Consider the following 22,500-nt stretch of genomic DNA (forward strand, 5'->3'; position numbering starts at 1 on the left):
AGAATGGAGCTACTGGATAACGATGGGAGTGTAGATATATGTACAGAGAAAGGAAGACAGGATGACATGGAGAGATAGAGAGACGGAGGTAAATGGAGAGATGAAGAGACAGAGAGATGGCAGGACTGCTATGAAGTGAGTTATGGTGGGAAGAGGTTGAAGTTAGGTTGAGGTTAAGAGAGGTTGAAGTAAGGTTGAGTTGAAGAGAGGTTGAGGTTAAGAGAGGTTGAAGTTAGGTTGTGGTTAAAAGAGGTTGACGTTAGGTTGAGGTTAAAAGAGGTTGAAGTAATGTTGAGCTTAACAGAGGTTGAAGTTAGCTTAAGGTTAAGAGAGGTTGAAGTTAGCTTGAAGTAAAGTTAGCTTGAGTTTGGGTCAGTGGGGTTGAGGACAAGCTGAGGCACAATATGCCATGAGGTTGGGGTAGGTTGAGGTTGGTTAAAGTGAAGCCGAGAAGAGGTTGACGGTGGAGTTGAGGTGTGTCTGTGTGTGTGTGTTCTCTGTGCCGTCTCACTCACCGCTTGTTTCCCTCCTCAGCAACAAAGTACACAGTGAGTGTAACAACGATTGCGACTCCTTTCTGGACTGGTATTTATTCATTTCTACTCCTTGTGTTTCCTTTGACCCCTGCTCTCCTTCCCTCCTCTCTGGACTCTCACCTCCCTTCTTCTCCTGAGTCTCCCCCTCGCTTCCCTTCCTTCTAGTTCAGCTGGCTTATTTTGAGTCTGGTTCTGTTGGCTGCTCCTGCAGTATGGCTGTGGCTTTACTGTGCCTGACTGTGGGGAGACAGGAGGTGGGGATGGGGAAGCCATTTTAACCTTCCATATATGGGCTTTTGTTGATGACTCCACCTTGGCTCTTTCTTTTGGGTGTTTTTTTTGTTTTGTTTTTAATTTTGGGGGGGGGGGGGTTCTCGTAGACTATGTGCAAGTCTGGAACTCGTTTCTGTGTCATCCTCCATCTTGTGCCCTGTGGGGTTTCCCAAAGTGGGGGCTCTGCTTTGGGAAACGGTGTCTGGTCATTCACGTGTCCGTAGCTCTGTAGCTCTGTGTGCGTCCGCCCGGTAGACTCAGCAAGGCCATCCTTCACCAATGTGTGTGTGGGCGCAAGTGTGTGTGTGCGTTAGTCTACTGGCTTGTATTTCTGTTACTGTATACAGAGTATGTGTATACTGTACATGCACTGTGTGTGTATGTGTGTTTCTGAGTGAGTGTTTATTGCTCAAATACCAACCGTGGATTTGACATTCTGTGAAGCTTCACCCAACTGTTCTTTTCTTCCCTCCTCATCCCTCACTCTCATCCCTCACTCTCATCCCTAACTCTCATCCCTCGCTCTCATCCCTCACTCTCATCCCTCGCTCTCATCCTCACTTCCTCTCATAACTGTCAACCGTCCTGTCCTTTCGCATGTTTCTCGTCCTCTCTCTCCCGCCCCTCCTCCTCTGCTCTTGCTCTCTCTTGCTCTCTCCTCATCCCCCTCTCCCACCTCTCTCTCAACTCTTACCTCTATCCCCTCCTCTCCCTCCCTCCCTCCCTCCATCCTCCTCCTCTCCCTCCCTCCCTCCGTCCTCCTCCTCCTTCCCTCCCTCCGCCTCCTCCCCTCCCTCCCTCCTCCTCCCTCCCTCTGCCTCCTCCCCCTCCCTCCCTCCTCCACCCTCCCTCTGCCTCCTCCCTCCCTCTGCCTCCTCCCCTCCCTCCGCCTCCTCCCCTCCCTCCCTCCCTCCTCCTCCCTCCCTCTGCCTCCTCCCCTCCCTCCCTCCTCCTCCCTTCCTCCTCCCTCCTTCCCTCCCTCCCTCAGTAAGGAGCAGCAGAAGAACCATAAAGGGGGCAGTAAGTCGGTGTGGGAGCAGCGCACCAAGGAGCTGAGAAGGCAGACTCTGGTCAGCAGCCGCGAGGCCCTCTACAACCAGCTGGACCCCGAGGACCGCTGGAAGGCAAGGATGGGGAAAGAGGGAGAGTCGGACGGGGTAAATATCAAGACACCTGCGCGGCAATGAAGGCAATCAGCCGCCTCTTAGTCTCTGGCCGCTAACAGTATGAGCTGCTGTGATGAAGAGACAGAGAGGCTTGGTAGATTTTAGTCTGTGGTAGTTTAGGGATGAACTAGCCAGTTTGTTTGTGTATCAGTCGACTAGCGGAACATTAAGATTTGGTTGTTTCACACAGTATTCGATAACCTAATGCCTCCTGGGCTTATCGGCACTGATCTGTGTGTGTTTCTGGGCTGAGGGTATCTTTCGCGAAAACGTTTTTGTCGAGATGAGATCAACACTCGAGTTTCCTCCAACCTCCTTCGATTCACGCTCTCTCTCTCTCTCTCTTTCTCTCTTTGTCAAACATCCCATACCTGACTCCTCTCCCCTCCGCCCCCCCACCCCCTCCCCTCAGGTGGCCTACTCCCGCCACATCCGGCCGGACATGATGACCCACCTGGACCGCCCCCTGGTGGTGGACCCCCACGAGAACCGCAACAACAACACCAACAAGACCGCCGCCACCAACGCCAGCCCACCCCCAGGCACCGGGACCGCGGACGCGGACCAGCTGCTCCGCAAGCAGACGCACCTCCACGAGGGAGAAGGAGGAGGAGGAGGGGGAGGGGGAGGAGGGGGAGGAGGCTCGGCACCCAGGAGACCCCCGCTGGAGCGCGGAGAGTCCACAGAGAGCCGGCGGAGCCGCAAGGAGACGGACAACCACCGCCACGGCCACCAGCACCACCACGCCTCCCCACACCCGCCTGGACGCCCCCCGCGCCCGGCCACACCTCCTCCGAGGACAGGCCCCCCGCCAGGAGGCACCACCACGCGCGCGGCGGCCAGGGCGGCGGCCAGTCGGAGCACCGGAGGACCAGGTCACACAGGAGGGCCGCGGAGGATGAGGAGGGAGGAGGAGGAGGAGGAGGAGGAGGAGGAGGAGGAGGAGGAGGAGGAGGAGGGGGAGGGGGGAGGCACAGGAGGAAGGACGGGGAAGGGGCGGAGCAGGAGGGCGGCGAAGGCGAGAGGAGGCCGCGGCGGCACCGCCACGGCAACCAGCCGGAGGGCGAGGGGCGCAGGGAGAGGACGAGGACGCATCGGAGGAGGTGTGTGAGGGGTTGGACCGGGGAGGGCGCTCTCTCTCTGTCTCTCTCTCTCTCTCTCTCTCTCTCTCTCTCTCTCTCTCTCTCTCTCTCTGTCTCTCTCTCTCTCTCTGTCTCTCTCTCTCTCTCTCTCTCTCTCTCTCTCTCTCTTTGGGAACGGTCGGCTCAGCCGCTCACGAGCGTTCATAACCTGAGGTGCTCTCTCTCTGTCTCTCTCCCTCACTGCTCCTCTCATCCTCTAACCTCCTCTCTCATGCTCCTCTTCTCCACCTCTTTCTCCCTCTCCTCCCTCCCTCCCTCTCTCCTCCCTCCCTCCATCTCTCAGGGATGGCAGTGGTCCCAACCTCTCCACCACCCGGCCCATCCAGAAGAACCTGCCCAGGCAGGACAGCCAGTACAGCGAGGACCTGGACAACGTCACCAACAGCCAGCTGGCCACCAGCTCCACCCCGCAGAGGCCCAGCCAGGGCCCCCCCGGCCAGGCCAGCAACCACACTCCGGCCCCAGGCTTCGGCTCGGGCCTCCAGCTGGCAAGCAGCAGCACCCATGGGAGCCTGGTGCCCGTGGACAGCTACGGGAACGTCAGCCATCTTGGGAACAGCACCAGGCTGGCTCACCTGGACCACACGGCTGTGGACATGCCCATGTTCCCCTCCACCAACGCTATTTTGCAGGGTGAGGGAGACACCAGGAGAGCTAGATTGTGGACTGACTGTGTGTGTGTGTGTGTGTGTGTGTGTGTGTGTGTGTGTGTGTGTGTGTGTGTGTGTGTGTGTGTGTGTGTGTGTGCGCGCGCGCCCGCATTTGTACCTGTGTGCCAAGCTTTACAGGCATGGGATAAATCGATATAACTTTTGTATCTTGTGACCTCACCCTCATCCTAACCTTCTCTCTCCTCTCCTCACCTCCCTCCATCTCTCCCCCCCTCCTCCCATCTCTCCATCTCTCCCCTCCTCCCCCATTCTCCATCTCTCCTCTCTTCTCCTTCCTTCACATCTCTCCATCTCTCTTCTCCCTTCACATCCCTCCATCTTTCCATCTTTCTTCTCATCCCTCCATCTCTGCGTCTCTCCTCTCCTGTCTTCAGTCAACAGGAACGCCAACACTGAGCCCCTGCCGAAGAAGGAGGACAAAGAGGATGATGATGATGAGAAGGGTGGTGAAGGTGGACCCAGGCCGATGCCTCCCTACAGCTCCATGTTCATCCTCTCCACCACCAACCCGTGAGAGGACCTCCGCACACACACACACACACACACACACACACACACACTACACGCATACAAACACACACCATCCCTCTCTCTTTCTCTCTCTTTCCCTCTCTCTCTCTCTCACACACATACATACAGTACATAATATGTTTATCTGTGTGTGTGCGTGTGTGTGTGTGTGTTTGTGTGTGTGTGATCAGGTTCCGGAGGATGTGCCACTACATTTGCACCCTACGCTACTTTGAGTTCGCCATCCTGCTGGTCATCGCTATGAGCAGCATCGCCCTGGCTGCAGAGGACCCGGTGTGGCCAGAATCCCCCCGCAACAACGTAGGACGGTCCACTATACACACCTAGAACACCCCCCCTTTCTGACATGGACCAGTCCCACAGGCACACAGGCACACACCCAAATTAACGCCCGCTCCCTCTCTCTGTGTGCAGGTGCTGCGCTACTTTGACTATGTGTTCACAGGCGTGTTCACCTTTGAGATGCTGATCAAGGTAAGGCACCCTCCTGGGGGTCCTTCATCCCAGGATCAAGAGCCTTCCCTGGGCTAAGTACTGCTCCACAGTCCCCTAGGATCTGGGACTAAGCATTCTGTTGTAGGCTTGAGACATACAGTAATATTTGATACAGCCTAGGGAATGACAGCCAGAGTTGCTGATGTGGAATCTTCTCCTCTTTTCGTTCCCTTTCTGCCCTTTCTCTCTCTCTTTCCCTCTCCCTCTCTCTTTCTCTCTCTTTCTCCCTCTCATTCTCTGTTGTTCTCTCCCTCTCTTTCTCTCTGTATCTCTCTCTCTCTCTTTCTCACTCACTCCCTCTCACATTCTCACATTCTCTCTCTCTATCTCTCTCTCTCTCTCTCTCTTTCTCTTTATCTCTCTCTCAGATGGTGGATCTGGGTCTGGTCCTGCATCAGGGCTCTTATTTCCGTGACCTGTGGAACATCCTGGACTTTATAGTGGTTAGTGGTGCTCTGGTGGCCTTCGCCTTCACGTAAGTCTCCCTCCTCCTCCTCCTCCTCCTCCTCCTCCTCCTCCTCCTCCTCCTCCTGCCCTCTCCTCCTCCTCCTCCTCCTCTATCACCTCCCCTCTCCCCCTCTCCTCCCTGACTCTCCTCCTCTCCCCCCACCATACCCTGCCTGCTGCCCCCTCCTGTCAGTAGCTTCTACTGGCCATCCTATCCAAGCTAAGAGATGCCACAGGCACCCTGGAGCACCGCCCTGCTCTCCTCTCTCTGTCTGTCTCTCTCACTCTCTTTCTGTCTGTCTCTCTCTCTCTCTCTGTCTTTTCTCTCTCTCTCCGTCTCTCTGTCTTCTCTCCATCTCTCTCTCTCTCTGACTCTCTCTTTTTATTCATTGCCCCTTAAGACTCATGGCTCTGTCATGGCTGTCTCTCTTCCTGCTCCTACCCAACGCTATTGACATCCAACCACAGTCAGTCTAATACTGGACGACGGCAGCCTCTCTGCTTCCACCCCACCTCCCCCTTCTTTCCTAACCCCCCCGCCCCCCCCCCCGCCTCCAAAACCCTACCCCCCCCCCCCCCCCCCACCGTTCATGCCCGTGGGAGTGAGGACCACCCCAGGCACCTGTAACCCTTTAACTGCCCAGGCGCTTCTAGAGTTGGGGGGATGGGAGGTGACGGCGCCAATCAACCCCCGCCCCCCCGTATACTCCACCCCCACCAGACGGAGCAGGTATTTAAGCCTCCTTCCTTTGCACGCCAAGGAGCTAGACCACAGACTCAGGCTCTGATAAGGAATGGCTACCGTATGTTCGTTAGAAACGTGGTGCATGGGTTGCAGATGGGGCTAACTGTTTAGTAGTTTGGGTACATTTATTTATTTATTTTTTGTTTAAGGACAGAGAATGGATGTGGAAGGCAGTGATGAGAGAGAGGCTCTAGTAGAGGCTGTATAATAGAGGCTGTAGTAGAGGCTGTATAATAGAGGCGGTACTAGAGGCTTTATAATAGAGGATGTAGTAGAGGCCGTAATATAGGCCTTAGGAGAGGCTGTATTATAGAGGCTGTATGATAGAGGCTGTATAATAGTCTGTAGTAGAGGCTGTAATATAGGCTGTAGTAGAGGATAGTAGAGGCTCTAGTAGAGGCTGTATAATAGAGGCTGTAGTAGAGGCTGTAGTAGAGAGGGGCAACGGGACTGTAGCGCGATAGACTGTTTTGACAGACTCTTAAAAATAATAATCTGAATTCTACCTGTTTTATGAGGACCAGATTGAAAGGACAGGTTTTGGACAGGTCTTGCAGGGAATGCAGGTATACAATGATTCCTGTTGATATTGAGGTGTATTAACCAGTCTTGAATATGCAAGCCAGTGTGTGTGTGTGTGTGTGTACAGTATGTACTCACCCTCCTAGTAATCCCCTGCTGCCTAGGACAGATCAAAACAATTTTGTTATGCCGCATATACGCACAAAGATCAGGAAAATAATGAACACCCAATTCAAGCAAAGCAGGATGTGTTCCAAACCCACCTCTAGGCACTTTGTGTACATCTAATTAATGATAATAATAATAATAATAATAATAATAATAATAATAATAATAATAATAATACATTTCATTTGTAATGCACTTTACATTTGAAACTAATCTCAAAGGGGTTTGGTCAAAGACCAAAACACAAGAATAAAAACAAAGAAGCATAAAAAACAATAAAGCATGAAAGTCAAAAAAGTTCATTAAATGTAAGGCTCCGCTAAAAAGGCAGGTTTGTAGTCCTTTTTTAAAGACATCAGCAGGCTGTGGTGCTCTCAGGGGGTCAGGGAGAGGATTCCACAGATGAGTGGAAGGCTGGACCCCCCACAGGGCGGAGCCTGGTCCTGGGGGGAAGGAGAAGGTGCTGTTTCCAGAGCGAAGGTTTCATGAGGAGGTTTGAGGGGTGAGCAGTTCCTTGAGGAAGGGGGGGGGGCATTGCCGTGGATGCACTGATGAGTTAGATTTTGTATTCAATCCTAGAAGAGATGGAAGCCAGTTTAGTGAATGAAGGATGGGTGTAATGTGTTCATATTTCCACACTCTCACCAGGATCCTAGCAGCACTGTTCTGAGTGTGCATAGAGTAGAGTAGAGTAGAGTAGAGTAGAGTAGAGTAGAGTAGAGTAGAGTAGAGTAGAGTAGAGTAGAGTAGAGTAGAGTAGAGTAGAGTAGAGCTTTTCAGATGTACTCTACACTGGCAGAGCCCAAGTCAGGGACAAGAGGCCAATCAGGAACATTGACGCTTACTAGACAGTAGATGATGTCACCCATTATCTTTCTGTCTTTCTATACAGGCAGACATTGTGACCATGGCTCTAATTATGTAGTAAGTAGTTACATGGAAGACCTGAAGACCAAAATGCACAAGTACATTCCTACTTGGGGGGGGGGGGCAGGGTAAACATGCTGTCTAAAAACAACTATCCCATTAATGTATTTTTGTTCTGATACCCATTGGAGCACCCTTCTGAATGAGAGCGTGTTTTGGCTAGCTAGCTGCTAGTATTGGGTGGACAATAGAACGTACTGATGTTGAGCAAAGCTGACAACGGGAAAGTAATTCTGTAAAGCTTGAACGCTGGAGGCTCTATTCGGAGCACTACAGTATTTCTACTGGCTCGGATCAGTATTTTATATAAAAATTTGCCAAAACATTAATTAATTAAAAACCCAGCCCTGTCACAGTCTGTCCGGGGCCCCTGCAGATAACCGTGCCAAATATGAATGCCGTCAGGCTGATGGTGTCTGAGGAAAGACTTGATAGAAGGACGAACGGACGGACAGACGGACAGGCCAGTGGACAGGCCAAGAGTTGCTCATTTATGTGTTAGATGACCGATACCAGCCAGCTCTCAAGTTAATCTTAGGCTAAAATTGAATTTCACTTGACGAGTCGACTGAATCTAAATGGAATTTTGGGCTGAGGCCTGACGGCAGCTATAGGAGTGAGGTCGGTGTGCACTTACACATACACACACAACCTGCTCTCCATATGCAATGGCTATTACAGTAGTATAGAAATAGACACCTGGCTGTGTTGCCGAATATCCCCTCCCTACACCCTCCCCCACCTATCTATCTATCTATCTATCTATCTATCTATCTATCTATCTATCTATCTATCTATCTATCTATCTATCTATCTATCTATCTATCTATCTATCTATCTATCTATCTATCTGTCTGTCTGTCTGTCTGTCTGTCTGTCTGTCTGTCTATCTATCTATCTATCTATCTATCTATCTATCTATCTATCTATCTATCTATCTATCTATCTATCTATCTATCTATCTCCCCCCATCCCTTCCTCTCTCCCACTTTCCTCTCCTGCTCTGCCCTGGCTGAAAGACCAGCTGTAGAAGTTGCCTTGAATTGCTTATCTAGGATCAGATTCTCTGACACCTCACCGAGCCACTGGAGGAGGGGCTACGTCAGATCAGACCCTCAAGTTCTAGAGTCCTCTGAGGTGGAGGAGATAGGTGCTCCTGGGTGACAGTGGTGGCGCCCCCTGTCTGTGGGGGGTTGACCCCCAGTCCTTGTGCCTGTGTGTGTGTGTGTGTGTTTGTGTGTGTCACTAACCTTTGGATGATGGTAGGAGTGTGTTTATATTTCTGTGTCTCCTAACCCCACTGGGGAAGTGTTACATTTATATGTGTGTGTTTTGTCTATGTGTGTGTGTGCGTGTGTTTGTGTGTGTTTACCTTTTTGTGTTCGGCCTGCGTTTGGAGGCTTAGGGAAATGGGACTGACTGATGGTACCACATGCAGACAGACAGACAGACAGACAGAGAGACAGACAGATAGACAGGCGCACACACACACACACACACACACACACACACACACACACACTGCCACCTACCGTACTGTATGTACAGTACTGATCCACAGAGAAATCTCTCCATCCACCTCACATAAATCTCTGGTACGGCCTATAGCGTATGTTTCCCAAGGGGCATGCTGGGGGTAGTAGTCCCTCTGTATGTCCCCTTCACATAATGCTGTGTTCCAGTTGTATAGGAAACATCGGATTTCCCGAGTTCGACATCAAAATCGTCATCAAATACATCACCTGAACTCGTTTTTCCGGCATTTTACTCGGGGGACAAAATCAACCCCGACCTCATCGATGTCGGCTGCTGACTTCAAATCAAGATGGCTGCTCTGCGTGTCGACAATAAGTGAAAGCTGTAATAAGACTGTTTAGTAGTGCTTCTGTCTTATTTGCGTCTCATTAAATCAGTCATACACACAGTACTGTCCAACTTCTAATTGACAATGTTGCTACGGTATTTGTATGCGTAAAATAGCACAGTGCGTTGTTATCAACTTGTATTGCTAACAATGGCTAACTTGGCTAGAACTACAAAGATACATACGTGGGTTTTTCATATTTTGTTTCTGGAAATGAATTTAACTAGGATATGATGTCATCCCGGGTGCCAAATTCCAGCCTCCCATACAACTGGAATGTAGCATAAATCTTTGGTTTGGCCTGAAGCCCACATTTCCTGATGGGCATGCTGGGGGTTGTAGTCCCTGATACTAGATCAGTAGATTACACTAAAACCACAGAGGGCTGCAACAGACTCCTAGCAGATACCGATAGCACCCCTAATTCGATTGGTGGAGATCAAACGGCACTCCAGATAGACCGGGCACTCTCATTGGAGATATGTATCACTCCTTTGATCGAATTAGTCTGGCATCCACAGTCTGGTGATGGGAGGAATCCGGGCTTGCCTCGTCATCCTGCTTGTTACTCAGACAAGACTGAGGACAGATGTCACAGCGCCTGACCCAAGGCTAGGCTAGGCTCAGATAGGTCAGTGCAGATGTGCTACTAACATTGACATCCCCCCGTTTGTGTGGAGTCATACAGTATGAAGCGTCTTCGCTGAAACGTATCAGTGATGAAGGCACTAGTGTGGTGCTGGGTACCATCCTAGAGTTTGTCTGAAATGGAGGTGTGTGTGTGTGTGTGTTGGAGGGGTGGGTGGGGGATGAGCTAATAAAAACGCAGGCCTTGCACTCCTCTTTTTCTCTCACTTTTCTCTGTCTCTCATGTGAATGTTTTTCCTCCTCCAAACCTGTCCTTTCCCTGTGCCCTGTCCTCTCCCTCTCTTTCTCTTCCTGTCTCCGTGTCTCTCTCCATCCGGACCCCAACAGGAGCGGCGGAGGGTAAAGTTCTCTCTCTCTCTCTCTTTCATCTTTGTTCTGCCCTATCAGTGCTCGTCCTTCAGATCATTTTCTTCTCTTTCTTTTTAAAGACCTGTCCATTCATCTGTCCGTCTGTCCATCCTTCCTCACTGTCGCCTACTTGTCTCTCTCTCTCCGTCTTTCACCCTGGTCTGTCTGTGGACCAGTTCCCTAACTCAAATACATATGATGTGAATAACAAGTGAATCGAAACAAGTGAATGAACTGAACTGAATCTAAATCAAGTCAAGTTTCAACATGACCTGATCAGGATGTTCAACTGAACTGATTTACCCAAGTGAATCAAAGGTGAATCAATGTGAACAAAAATATGACCCAAAACGAACCTTTATAGAGTTGTATAGACAGAGTATAGAGTTGACCGGTATAGAGTTGAAAAGGCACAGTAGGAAGGCTGTTCTGCACCTGGAGAGCCAGGTAGACGATGGAGAACGCAGAGAGAAGCAGCAAGTCATGGAAATAGGGCTCAGGGAGAGCAGAATTCATACAAACACGTGTTATTACACTCACTCATACAAACACAGATGGGTTATTACACTCACTCATACAGGCACAGATGTGTTATTACACTCACTCATACAAGCACAGATGTGTTATTACACTCACTCATACAAACACAGATGTGTTATTACACTCATACAAACACAGATGTGTTATTACACTCATACAAACACAGATGTGTTATTACACTCATACAAATACAGATGTGTTATTACACTCATACAAATACAGATGTGTTATTACACTCACTCATACAAGCACAGATGTGTTATTACACTCACTCATACAAATACAGATTGTTATTACACTCACCAACACTGAACCAACACACGTGCAGAGGGAAAATAATACCCATACAAACACAGAACCATAGTCATGTATAAATCTACACACACACACACACATACACACACACACACACACACACACACACACACACACACACACACACACACACACACACACACACACACACACAGTCATCCAGCAGTAGTCTTCCATCTGGTGTAACAGCTGTGAGAACCAGGTGGCTGCAGACAGAGCAGGGGGCTCTAGAATACCCCGGGCATTCCTCCAGATGACCTTTGACCTTGTTCAGGTCGTCCTGGACCCACCAAACCCTGAGGCCAGGTAGAGACGACCCCTAGATAAATCTAGATGTGTAGAACAGAGAGAGACGGTAAAGTCATGAGGTCTACATGTGTTAGTTAGCAACAGTAGTTAGTCATTTACTGTCTGGATGGACAGGTGTTTGAAACATTGGGCTTGGCTTGCTACAGTGTATACCTCCCCGCACCCACACATTTAGAATCCCATGGTATACCCTCCAAAAACAAAAGAGGTTTGTCTGGGCATTTCAGTCAAGAGATGCTTGTTACTATTTTTGTCTTTGCCAGCACAAGACAAAAGGTCATGCTGTTTGGGTGATGCTATGAAACCAGTGGGTTTGAAGGGGCTATTAGAGGGCAGCTGTGCAGGTGAGGGGGTGGAATGCCAGCAGAGAGACAGAGCTCTTATGACGCTTTCACACCTCAAGGTCTAGACCAAGGTCCGAACCAGAATCCCGTTTGGCGCTTTCACACTTGTTATTTTTATTGATTAGTTCCATAACTTTTGCTTTCACACCAGCGGACCAAAGGATTTTTGGTGGCAGACCTACATTATGTCGTCATTGCTTGCATGGGGGTGCGTCTCCTTATACTTGACATTGATTGGTTTGCGGATGGACGCACGTCTGTTTGATCCGGAAGTGCGAACCTTTGATTTCACATTAGGCAGCAGCGAACCTTGGTTCGAGCCGAGACCCCCTCATGAGGTCGGACCAAAGACCGAGTCTTTGATCTGCGCACCGTGGTCCAGGAGGTTTCACACCTGTCAATTTGGTTCGGATCAAACTGGAAAGTCTGAAAGTCCGGACTAAACAACGTAGGTGTGAAAGGGTCCTTAGAGACGTACGTATACTAAGAGACAGCACCCTTAGAGACGAACAGTATACTGAGAGAGTCTGGCTGATGGAAAGAAATGTCACCTGTAATGACCTGTTGGCAATCCTTATTTGAAATGGACCGTTAGCAAATGTCCATGTCCAAAGTGATAGTGTACAGAAGCTGTTGCATACACAGTATGTACACCTCACGCTATGGAGTAAAATCCATGTATGGTCCCGATGGAATCAGAACCCCTTACCTTTGTCTTGCTCAGCTAAGGTTGTTGGTTCAATCAGCCTACCTGAGGAGGAGCAGACATGGCCGTACCTTATCATCATGGGACAGGCTACAGTAGTGATTGTAAATCTTCAGGGGTTTTCAGCTGAAAAGGGAATAAGGATACATGCTAATGCTAAATAAAGGAATGAGGATAAATGCTAACTCTCTCTTCAAACATCTCTGGAGGGAAACAGTCCACCCCTGCTCCACCATTCTGTTGATGGAGCCACAGGTTTCTGAAAAGCATGAGAAGCTAGCTAGGTTTCTATGGAGCATGAGCAGACTGCACTATCAGTCAGGCATGTGTGCTAGCTGACGTTTTAGCCACTGAGCGAAGTGTTGATTGCCTTGCATATTTCTGCGAGTCAGGGCAGTTCTGATACCACTCATTAGTATCAGAACATTAGCATGTAGAGATTCCTTGACTGCTGTGTTTCAATAGCATGTAGCAACAGTGCTAACATTGTACCTATTCTACAGGGCAAGCTAACATGAATAGCAACGCAGCATGTGTTGCTATGTTGCTCAACCCAGTCGCAGTTACTCAACTGGAGTTAACTCGGCGATGACTTCCTCCTAGGAATGGCCGCTTCCTGCCATGCTGGATTGAGAGGACTGCGCTGGACGCCTCCCCAACAATCCCCTCCTTCTCTGACTGTACCTTCATTTGTGTGTATGCGTGTGTGTGTGTGTGTGTGTGTGTGTGTGTGTGTGTGTGTGTGTGTGTGTGTGCGTGTGTGTGCGTGTGTGTGTGTGTGAACAGGGGCAGCAGTAAAGGTAAAGACTTAAGCACCATCAAGTCGTTGAGGGTACTAAGAGTCTTGAGACCTCTGAAGACCATCAAGCGCCTTCCGAAGCTCAAGGTACGGCCAGAATAACATATTACCAGATAGTAACAACATATTACCATGTAGTCAAGGTATGTCCAGAACAACGTTATTACCATGTAGTCAAGGTACTGTACGTCCAGAACAACAAGACTACATGGCATGTAGTCATGTAGTCTTGCCAGAAGTACTATGCCAGTGTAACCAAGTTGAATTGGTTAAACTCACACCTCAGTATAAATACTGCCCTCCTACACCATCAAATTGCTAGCTTTTCTATCTATCTATCTATCTATCTATCTATCTATCTATCTATCTATCTATCTATCTATCTATCTATCTATCTATCTATCTATCTAACTATCTAACTATCTATCTATCTAGACAGACAGAGAGATACTGTAGACAGACAGACAGACAGACAGATAGATAGATAGATAGATAGATAGATAGATAGATAGATAGATAGATAGATAGATAGATAGATAGATAGATAGATAAAAATATCTCGCAAACAATCAGTACCATTGCGCCATTTTGCAATTATTCATCCAAAGGTCACTGTTCTACATCCATGCTGTTGGTAGCCCAACAAATTATGCCTATTCATTCAAAGGATTCTCTCTCTCTCTCTCTCTCTCTCTCTCCAGGCGGTGTTCGACTGTGTGGTGAACTCCCTGAAAAACGTCTTGAACATCCTCATCGTCTACATGCTGTTCATGTTTATCTTCGCTGTGGTGGCCGTGCAGCTCTTCAAAGGACGATTCTTCTACTGCACGGACGAGTCCAAAGAGTTTGAGCGCGATTGCAGGTGAGAACATGCGCACGCACACACACACATACTGTACATGCATAACATACTGTACATGCATACTGTGTACATGTGGTGCTCACATGCCGCGCACAAAGTGTTGAAGTGTTTCCAGTCGATCCCATCAATGAAAGATGAGTTAGGTTTTGAAACAGACAGCCCCCTACAGTATGTAATGTACTATTGATCTCAAGCGTAACGTCGACCATGAGCTAGGGTTATAGAATAGGAGTTCGAGTTATACGGTAGAATAGGAGTTAGGGTTATAGAATATGAGTGTGTTCTAGGGGCGAATACCTGGTGTACAAACACAATAACGTGGGTTTCTGGGGGTGTGTTCTAGGGGCGAGTACCTGGTATACAAACACAATAACGTGGGGTTCTGGGGGTGTGTTCTAGGGGCGAGTACCTGGTATACAAACACAATAACGTGGGGTTCTGGGGGTGTGTTCTAGGGGCGAGTACCTGGTGTACGAACACAATAACGTGGGTTTCTGGGGGTGTGTTCTAGGGGCGAGTACCTGGGCTGCGTTCCGAATCGCCTACTACCCTACTATATAGTATGCCAAAACAGAATGTAGTATGTCCCAATACATAGTATGCCACATGCAGTATGGCAAAAGTACCAGGATGACCAACTACATCCGGTCGTATTTTGCAGTATGCACGCCAGCAGGCTTTTCTGGCTATTCTGACCCACAATCCTTTGCGCAGCGGTAATGTGCGTCACATGCGCGAGTTGACAGCTGTAGACGAATGTCACGTTATGGACAGCGACGGATGTGGGCTAATTTCAAGGCGCAATGTTATGACAAGGTAGTATGTCCCAATTGGATGCCTACTGCTTGCAAAGTACGTACTTTCTAAGGGCAGCTGTAGTAGGTACTGGTAGTAAGAAGTAGAAGTATGCGATTCGGAACGCAGCCCTGGTATACAAACACAATAACGTGGGGTTCTGTGGGTGTGTTCTAGGGGCGAGTACCTGGTGTACGAACGCGACAATGAAGTGAAGGCGCAGAAGCGGGAGTGGAAGAAGTACGATTTCCACTACGACAACGTGCTTTGGGCCCTACTCACCCTCTTCACCGTGTCTACCGGAGAGGGGTGGCCGCAGTGAGTACACACACACACACACACACACACACACACACACATACATACACACACACACACACACACACATACACACACACACACACACACACACATACACACACAGTACACACACACACACACACACACACACACACACATGCACACACAGTACACACACGCACACACACACACACACACACACACACGCATACACACACACACACACACATACACACACATACAGTACACACTAGGGTTGCAAAGGGGTGGAAAATCTCCGGTAAATTTCCGTAAACTTTCCAGAAATTTACCATGGGAAGTTAAGCTCGGGAATTTGGGAAATGTTGACCTTTTTTTGCAGCCTATAACTGCTTTTTTCAACATTTTTAAATGTTATTTTATATACTTATTTTAGAATTTTATCCCATTTTCATCCAATTTGGTAGCCAATTGACTCTGACCTGGTGTCCAATTATCCCCTACTAACTGTTGAGGATTCGTCACACAACCCGGCCGGTTGGCAATGTGAAAGGGAGAGACACCTCCATGACTATCTCAGCTCGCAACCATAATTCCAACACCAGACAGGGTTGCTGTTGTGTGACGAACTCTCAGACAGAGATTAAACTAACCACCCTCAGGGAGCGGCGGCCCAATAGGCCACTCCCTCTGGGATTGGGCCATACTCGGATCTGGCGAGACCACCGGTTCCCGGTGGTCAGCTGCACCAGAACACGATGCATTAGACCGCTATTATACCACCACACACCCCTATAATAGGGAACTTAAATGTAGCCTAGTTGGAGAAAAAACATAAAATGTAATTCTAGATCTTGCAGCATGATCTTGGTTAAAACAACCTGATTTAATGCAAATTCAGTTGAATTTCAACCCTATACTGTGCATTCATCCATTACATGCACAGCTAATTCCTAGCATCCTGCACACTAAGAGGGCTTTAGAATCTATTAAAGTTCTACTCACAAATAGATTAAGCAAAAAATGTAATTAATTTTTTTTATTAGAAATGTAAAAAAAAAAATGTATTAGAAATGTTTGCCTGCATGTCTGCTTATGACAAAGCAAAATGTTTATATTTATGTCTGTTTATGACAAGATAAATACAGTTGGTATAAATAACCTCCAAATTCCCAGTTAATTCCCGTTAATTCCCATAAATTCCCGTTAATTCCCATAAATTCCCGTTAATTCCCATGGAAAGTTTCCAACTTTGAATATTCCCGCAATTTTGCAACCCTAGCACACACACACACACACACACACACACACACACACACACACACACACACACACATACAGTACACACACACAGACACACACACACACACGCACACACACACACACACACACGCACGCACAGACACACACCGATGCACAGCATTCACACACACAGACACACACACACACACCAACATACACACAGACACACACACGCAAAGCATTCACACACATGCCTTCTCTTCACCTACAGTAGAGTACAGTATGGCATCTCTCTGTGTTGCTGTCCAGGGTGCTGAAACATTCAGTGGATGCGACCTATGAGAACCAGGGCCCGAGTCCGGGGTACCGGATGGAGATGTCCATCTTCTACGTGGTGTACTTCGTGGTCTTCCCCTTCTTCTTCGTCAACATCTTCGTCGCCCTCATCATCATCACCTTCCAAGAGCAGGGAGACAAGATGATGGAGGACTACAGCCTCGAGAAAAATGAAGTGATTATAAACTAAGATATAGTTTGAGAAGCTAGGTGTAGCTGATTTAGGTTAGGCTAGTGTTAAGATGGGTTGGGTTAAGCTAAGCTACGTTCAGGAATTGAGGTAATGTCACCATTTGGCATTTGAGAAGGAGACAATGTAGCTGAACCATTTTATCAGCATTTTATCATACTCATGAAAAGTGCTTTATAATGATTTATTATTATTATTATTATTATTATGTATTGTCCTTCGCTATGGATAAAAGCAAAATGACTGTAATGTAAAGTAATGTAATATAATTAAGTGAGGATAGCTACACCCTGAGCGGGCGTTGGTCACTGTGACAGGGTTTAAACGCTTGTCTGTCATGTTAAACATGAACCCACCTTGTGGTGTGTGTGTGTGTGTGTGTGCGTGTGTGTGTGTGTTTGTGTGTGTGTGTGTGTGTTTCCCAGAGAGCCTGTATAGACTTTGCCATCAACGCCAGGCCCCTGACAAGACACATGCCTCAGAACAAGCAGAGCTTCCAGTACCGCATGTGGGAGTTTGTGGTGTCACCGCCGTTCGAGTACACCATCATGGCCATGATCGCGCTCAACACCATCGTGCTGATGATGAAGGTACGCGTCTGGGAAGCATGCACATTGTCACGCGGTCTGGAGCACACGCACACACATACGCGCACACACACATGCACATGAACGGATACTCCCACACACACACTCTTAGAAACTCCAGACACCAATAAACAAATCATTTTCACATTGTCTCTTTCTCACTCTCTATGTGCAGTTATCTCTTGCGCCTTCTCCTCTCTCTCTCTCTCTCTCTCTCTCTCACACACACACACACACACACACACACACACACACACACACTCACTCACACACGCACACACTCACACACACACACACACACACACACATAATAACACATTTATTCTATTATGAACTGTTATTTTCTCGTGGTTGAACTGATGTTTCTCCCTGTTCACCTGTTACTGTGTGAAAGTCTCTCTCTCTGCTCCTGGCGGTGTCTGTTTCTCTGTGTAAATGAATCGTTGTGTCACATGTTCTCATGTGTGACTCCAATGTTTGTGTGCTTGTCTTTTTCCTGGCTTGTGTTTGTGGAAATATTTGTGCGTTTTGCACAAATATGTGTATGTCTGTCCTTGTATGCCTCTGTGTGTGTGTGTGTGTGTGTGTGTGTGTGTGTGTGTGTGTGTGTGTGTGTGTGTGTGTGTGTGTGTGTGTGTGTGTAGTACGATGGAGCTTCACTAGCCTATGAAGCTGTCCTGGCCAAGCTGAACTGGGTGTTCACCTCACTGTTCTCTCTGGAGTGTGTTTTGAAGATCATCGCCTTCGGAGCACTGGTGAGAGTTCAGAATTATTATTATCATCATGTGCCATTCCTTCAAATGTTTTCACATAGAAACACAACTGTAACTGTATGTTTTAAAAGCAATTATGTTGATAGTGACACTATAACAAGCAATGCTTCTCCCAAGTTACAGTGCAAGATATAAGCTATTGTTTAGAGAAGAACTTGAAGAGGTGTGAAGGAAGGGACAGAGAGAAGAGAGAGAGAGGAAAGAGGGAAAGAGAGAGGAGAGAGAGGGAGAGAGAGAGGAAAGAGGGAAAGAGAGAGGGAGAGAGAGGAGAGAGAGGAGAGAGATGGTGTAATAAGAATATTGGCTGCCGTCAGCGTGATGGGGGATGGAGGAAAAGAGGAGAGGAGAGAGCCATGGAAGAGACAGTTTGATGACGAGTGGTGGGAAGAGATATGGAGGAGAGAGCTACACTAAATAGTAGAGAGAGAGGGAGATAGAGACAGAGCGAGGGAGAGAGGGAAAGAGAGAGGGGGGGAGAGAAGGAGAGAGAAAGAAAGGGAGAGAGAGAGGGAGAGAGAGCGAGGGAGAGAGACAGAGAGGGAGAGAGACAGAGGGAGAGAGAGACAGAGAGAGAGAGGGAGACTCAGGGATTTTAAGGATGGTGAAGATTTAGTGGGACAGGGTCAGAATACTACAGAGGACACACGAACACACACACACACACACACACACAGGCACGCACACACGCACACATGTAGAAAAGAGCAAGTTGTTAGAGTACGGTGTTTTACTCCAGCTCAGTCTAATGTGACGTTTGGCCTGCAGGCACCGTCAGGGCAGCACACAAAGTGGTCCTCGCAGTCAGCTCCGCAGTCTCTCCTCTCTCCTCTTTCTTTGTCAACCCCCCTCCCCCTAACCCTCTACATCTCTCTCTCTTTCTCTCTCTACACCCCCCCGCCCACCCCCTCTCTGTTAAAAGCTGTGAGTGTGTGTTGGTGGTGACGGTGTGGGGGTCTTGCGGTACAGTGTGTTCATGTCGCGGTGCTGGCCTGGCGTCCCCCTGAGCTCGTACTCTCTGTCCCTCGGGCTCCTGGACCCAGGCCAGCCTGCCGTCTGGGACACTCTGTCTGTCCCCGTCGGACACTGACTCCTCTCTCTCTCTCTCTCTCCTCCCCCTCCCTCTTGCTCTCCCTCCCTCTCTCTCCTCCCGCTCTCCTCTCTCTCCTCTCGTTTCATGTCTCCTTTCTCTCTCCCTCTCTCCTTCCTCCCTCTCTCCTTCCCGCTCTCCTATCTCTCTTCTTTGCCCCCCCCCCCCCCCCCCACCCTCCTTTCATGTCTCCTCCCTCCCTTCCCTCCTCTCCTTGTTTCCTTCCTCTCTGTCCTCACATGTGTTCCTCTCTCTCCTTCTCTCAGAATTACTTCAAAGATGCCTGGAACATTTTTGACTGTGTGACAGTTCTGGGCAGCATCACGGACATCCTGGTCACGGAACTCGGGGTAAGGGGGAGGGGCCAGCTGGAGCTGTGTGTGTGTGTGTGTGTGTGTTTGTGTGAGTCTCTGAGCATTCGACTGCACACGTTCATTGTGTTTGTGCAAGCATTTTTGACTGTGTTGTGTGTGTGTGTGTGTGCTTGCATGTGTGTGTGTTTGTGTATGTGTGTGCTTGTGTGTGTGTGTGTGAGTGTGTGTGTGCGTCTGCCTGACTATCTGAAGACAAGAGCAAGTAGACGAGAGAGGGAGCGACAGAAACAGAGAGAGAGATAGAAAGAGAGATAGAGAGGGAGATAGAGAGAGGGAGAGAGGGGGGGGGGGAGAGAGAGGGAGATGGAGTCTGAAGGGGATCTTGCATTGCTCAGCGAGGCATGACCAGCCCCTGAACATCTTATATAATTGTCCTAGTTGGTGGAGACCTAGCCAGCACTGAGGCACTGTTACCACACACACACACACACACACACACACACACACACACACACACACACACATACGCACCAACACACCGACGCCATACAGTACCTCCCATAAACTTCCCATACAACACAACACGCTCTACCCCACTGCTCTGCCAGGCAACAGGCAGCCAATCACACAACCAGGCTGAAAACTAGCTGGCCAATCATACTGTCTCACTAGTCAGTCAGTCAGACAACCACTCAGCTGCCCAATTAGACAGACAGCTTGTCCACTATTGGGATACAGTAGACTAGTTGTTTGATTTAGTTACAGTAGGTATTATGCTGTTCAGTGTGTGTGTGTGTGTGTGTGTGTGTGTGTGTGCTGATTTTATAAACTACTGTATTGCACTGTAAAGGTTTTGATAGCGTTTGAATGTTTTGTATAGAGACAGTCCTGTTGGTCGTTGTGTTTCATACATCAACACGCTTCCCTCTGATCAGTATTGATCTCTCAGCTGGGGGACAGAGATGCAGAATGTTTCTCATGATGTCAACTCTAGAAGTTCTGTTGGGGTCCCCAGCTGAGGTCCTAGGGCTGGTTTCTGCCCCGGCACCGACACGTCAGTCCCTCCTCCCGTCCTTCAAACGCTCACAGATCTGTCACGATTGGATGGGAGGGAGGAAGTGCTCCTCTACACGCTGGTACCCATCCATCCACATCAACATCGGGGGGGGATTTTCCAGGACGGGAGGAAGGCGGGGTGATAAGTGAGTGCCGGGCAGGAACCAGGCCTCCAGGCTGGACTCACCCCGACGCTAGCAGGCCTGTCTCAGAGAGCAGTGGATTTCAAAGGCATAAGAACCACGATGGGCTCTGCCCTCGCCATCCTCCGAAATGACCTTCGGGTCGAAATGACCTTCGGCTTCCATTCTGACGCCAGGGCCCGGTGAGCACGAGAGACCAGCGCTGTTCTCGGACCGGCACCGACGACGGCGCCTCTTTTTCGCAAAGCTGCGTCAAAGACTGCCCCCCCCCCCTTAATTTGACACTCCTCGAATTACATCCTCGGCCGCCGTGGCGCCGGTCCGAACAGACGGCCGCTCGACGGTCACGTTCATCGCCCTCGGCTGCGGAGCGGAGGTTTGGCCGGCGAGGTGACCGTGCTCAGAGCGAAGCTCTACACTCCGACAGCGCCCGTCCTGTTTCCTAGCCCTTCATATCCCTGCTGTGTGAATGTGGAGGGGGTGTTGTGACAGAACTGACCACCCATGCTAACAATGTGTCTCCATAACGACGATTCATTGTTTTCCCTCTTTTTTTACATGCTTTCTTTAAACTCCGCCTACTTAATGGTGCCTCCTACTGTACTTCGCCCCGCCCCCACCCCCCGCCCACTTCTTCTGACGAACCCACCCAATCAAAATGCACTATGAAACCCATGTGTCCATCCATGAAAAACTGGCCTGGCTAACCACTCTGGTTGTTACTGTCAACCTCCAAAAATGACGCTATAAACCATTCATCTGCAACATCCACATGTAGATGGTTTGTAATTTTTTGGAGATCTTATATGAAACTGCATCCTCCCCTTCCCCTGGTGTGTGGCTGTGATGGTGCATGTGCTCGTCCCCTCACCCTTCAGTGAACTTTGACCCTTTGGGCTTGCTGACACCTTGACGAGACCAGTGACCTCCTCCCAGCCACTGGATTGACAGACACTCGGGCCCGATTCCAAATCGACCTCTAGCCCCTCCCCCTGGGCGCTTTGTGTAGGTCTGCTACGCTGGTCTCACCCATCTTCACAACGTTGTTTACACTTGGCCAGTGCTCAGAGATGGTGAAGTGCATTGGGGGATGTGGCTGGAGTTGGAGTGAACCACACACACGTACGCACGGGCACGCACACACACACACACACACACACACACACACACACACACACACACACACACACACACACACACACACACACACACACACGGTGACTGGGAGAGACAAACAGAGCGTCTGGGTCTCCAGCGCTGCCCGTGGCAGAGTGGGCATGTGGTGCATGTTACCCCACTGCATGACTTGATAAGGGACCACACACACACACATTTACAGA

The 22,500-nt window shown here is 49.2% G+C and overlaps 1 protein-coding gene across 1 annotated transcript in view; it reads left to right on the forward strand.

Annotated features, from left to right (window-relative positions):
- Positions 1-22,500, forward strand: part of cacna1aa (calcium channel, voltage-dependent, P/Q type, alpha 1A subunit, a) — a gene marked incomplete at both ends in the record, with an annotated part of 107,013 nt that overhangs the window by 52,729 nt on the left and 31,784 nt on the right. The window contains 18 exon segments of the mRNA XM_084438178.1: positions 535-585; positions 1,798-1,966; positions 2,388-2,726; positions 2,728-2,747; positions 2,749-3,078; positions 3,401-3,750; positions 4,163-4,298; positions 4,490-4,619; positions 4,734-4,793; positions 5,183-5,289; positions 10,463-10,474; positions 13,484-13,583; positions 14,198-14,358; positions 15,331-15,471; positions 16,984-17,185; positions 17,626-17,790; positions 18,432-18,542; positions 19,914-19,997. Coding sequence (XP_084294304.1) covers positions 535-585; positions 1,798-1,966; positions 2,388-2,726; positions 2,728-2,747; positions 2,749-3,078; positions 3,401-3,750; positions 4,163-4,298; positions 4,490-4,619; positions 4,734-4,793; positions 5,183-5,289; positions 10,463-10,474; positions 13,484-13,583; positions 14,198-14,358; positions 15,331-15,471; positions 16,984-17,185; positions 17,626-17,790; positions 18,432-18,542; positions 19,914-19,997 — 2,668 coding nt within the window.

This window comes from Borostomias antarcticus (assembly GCF_949987555.1).
Source record: "Borostomias antarcticus genome assembly, chromosome: 5".
Taxonomy (NCBI): domain Eukaryota; kingdom Metazoa; phylum Chordata; class Actinopteri; order Stomiiformes; family Stomiidae; genus Borostomias; species Borostomias antarcticus.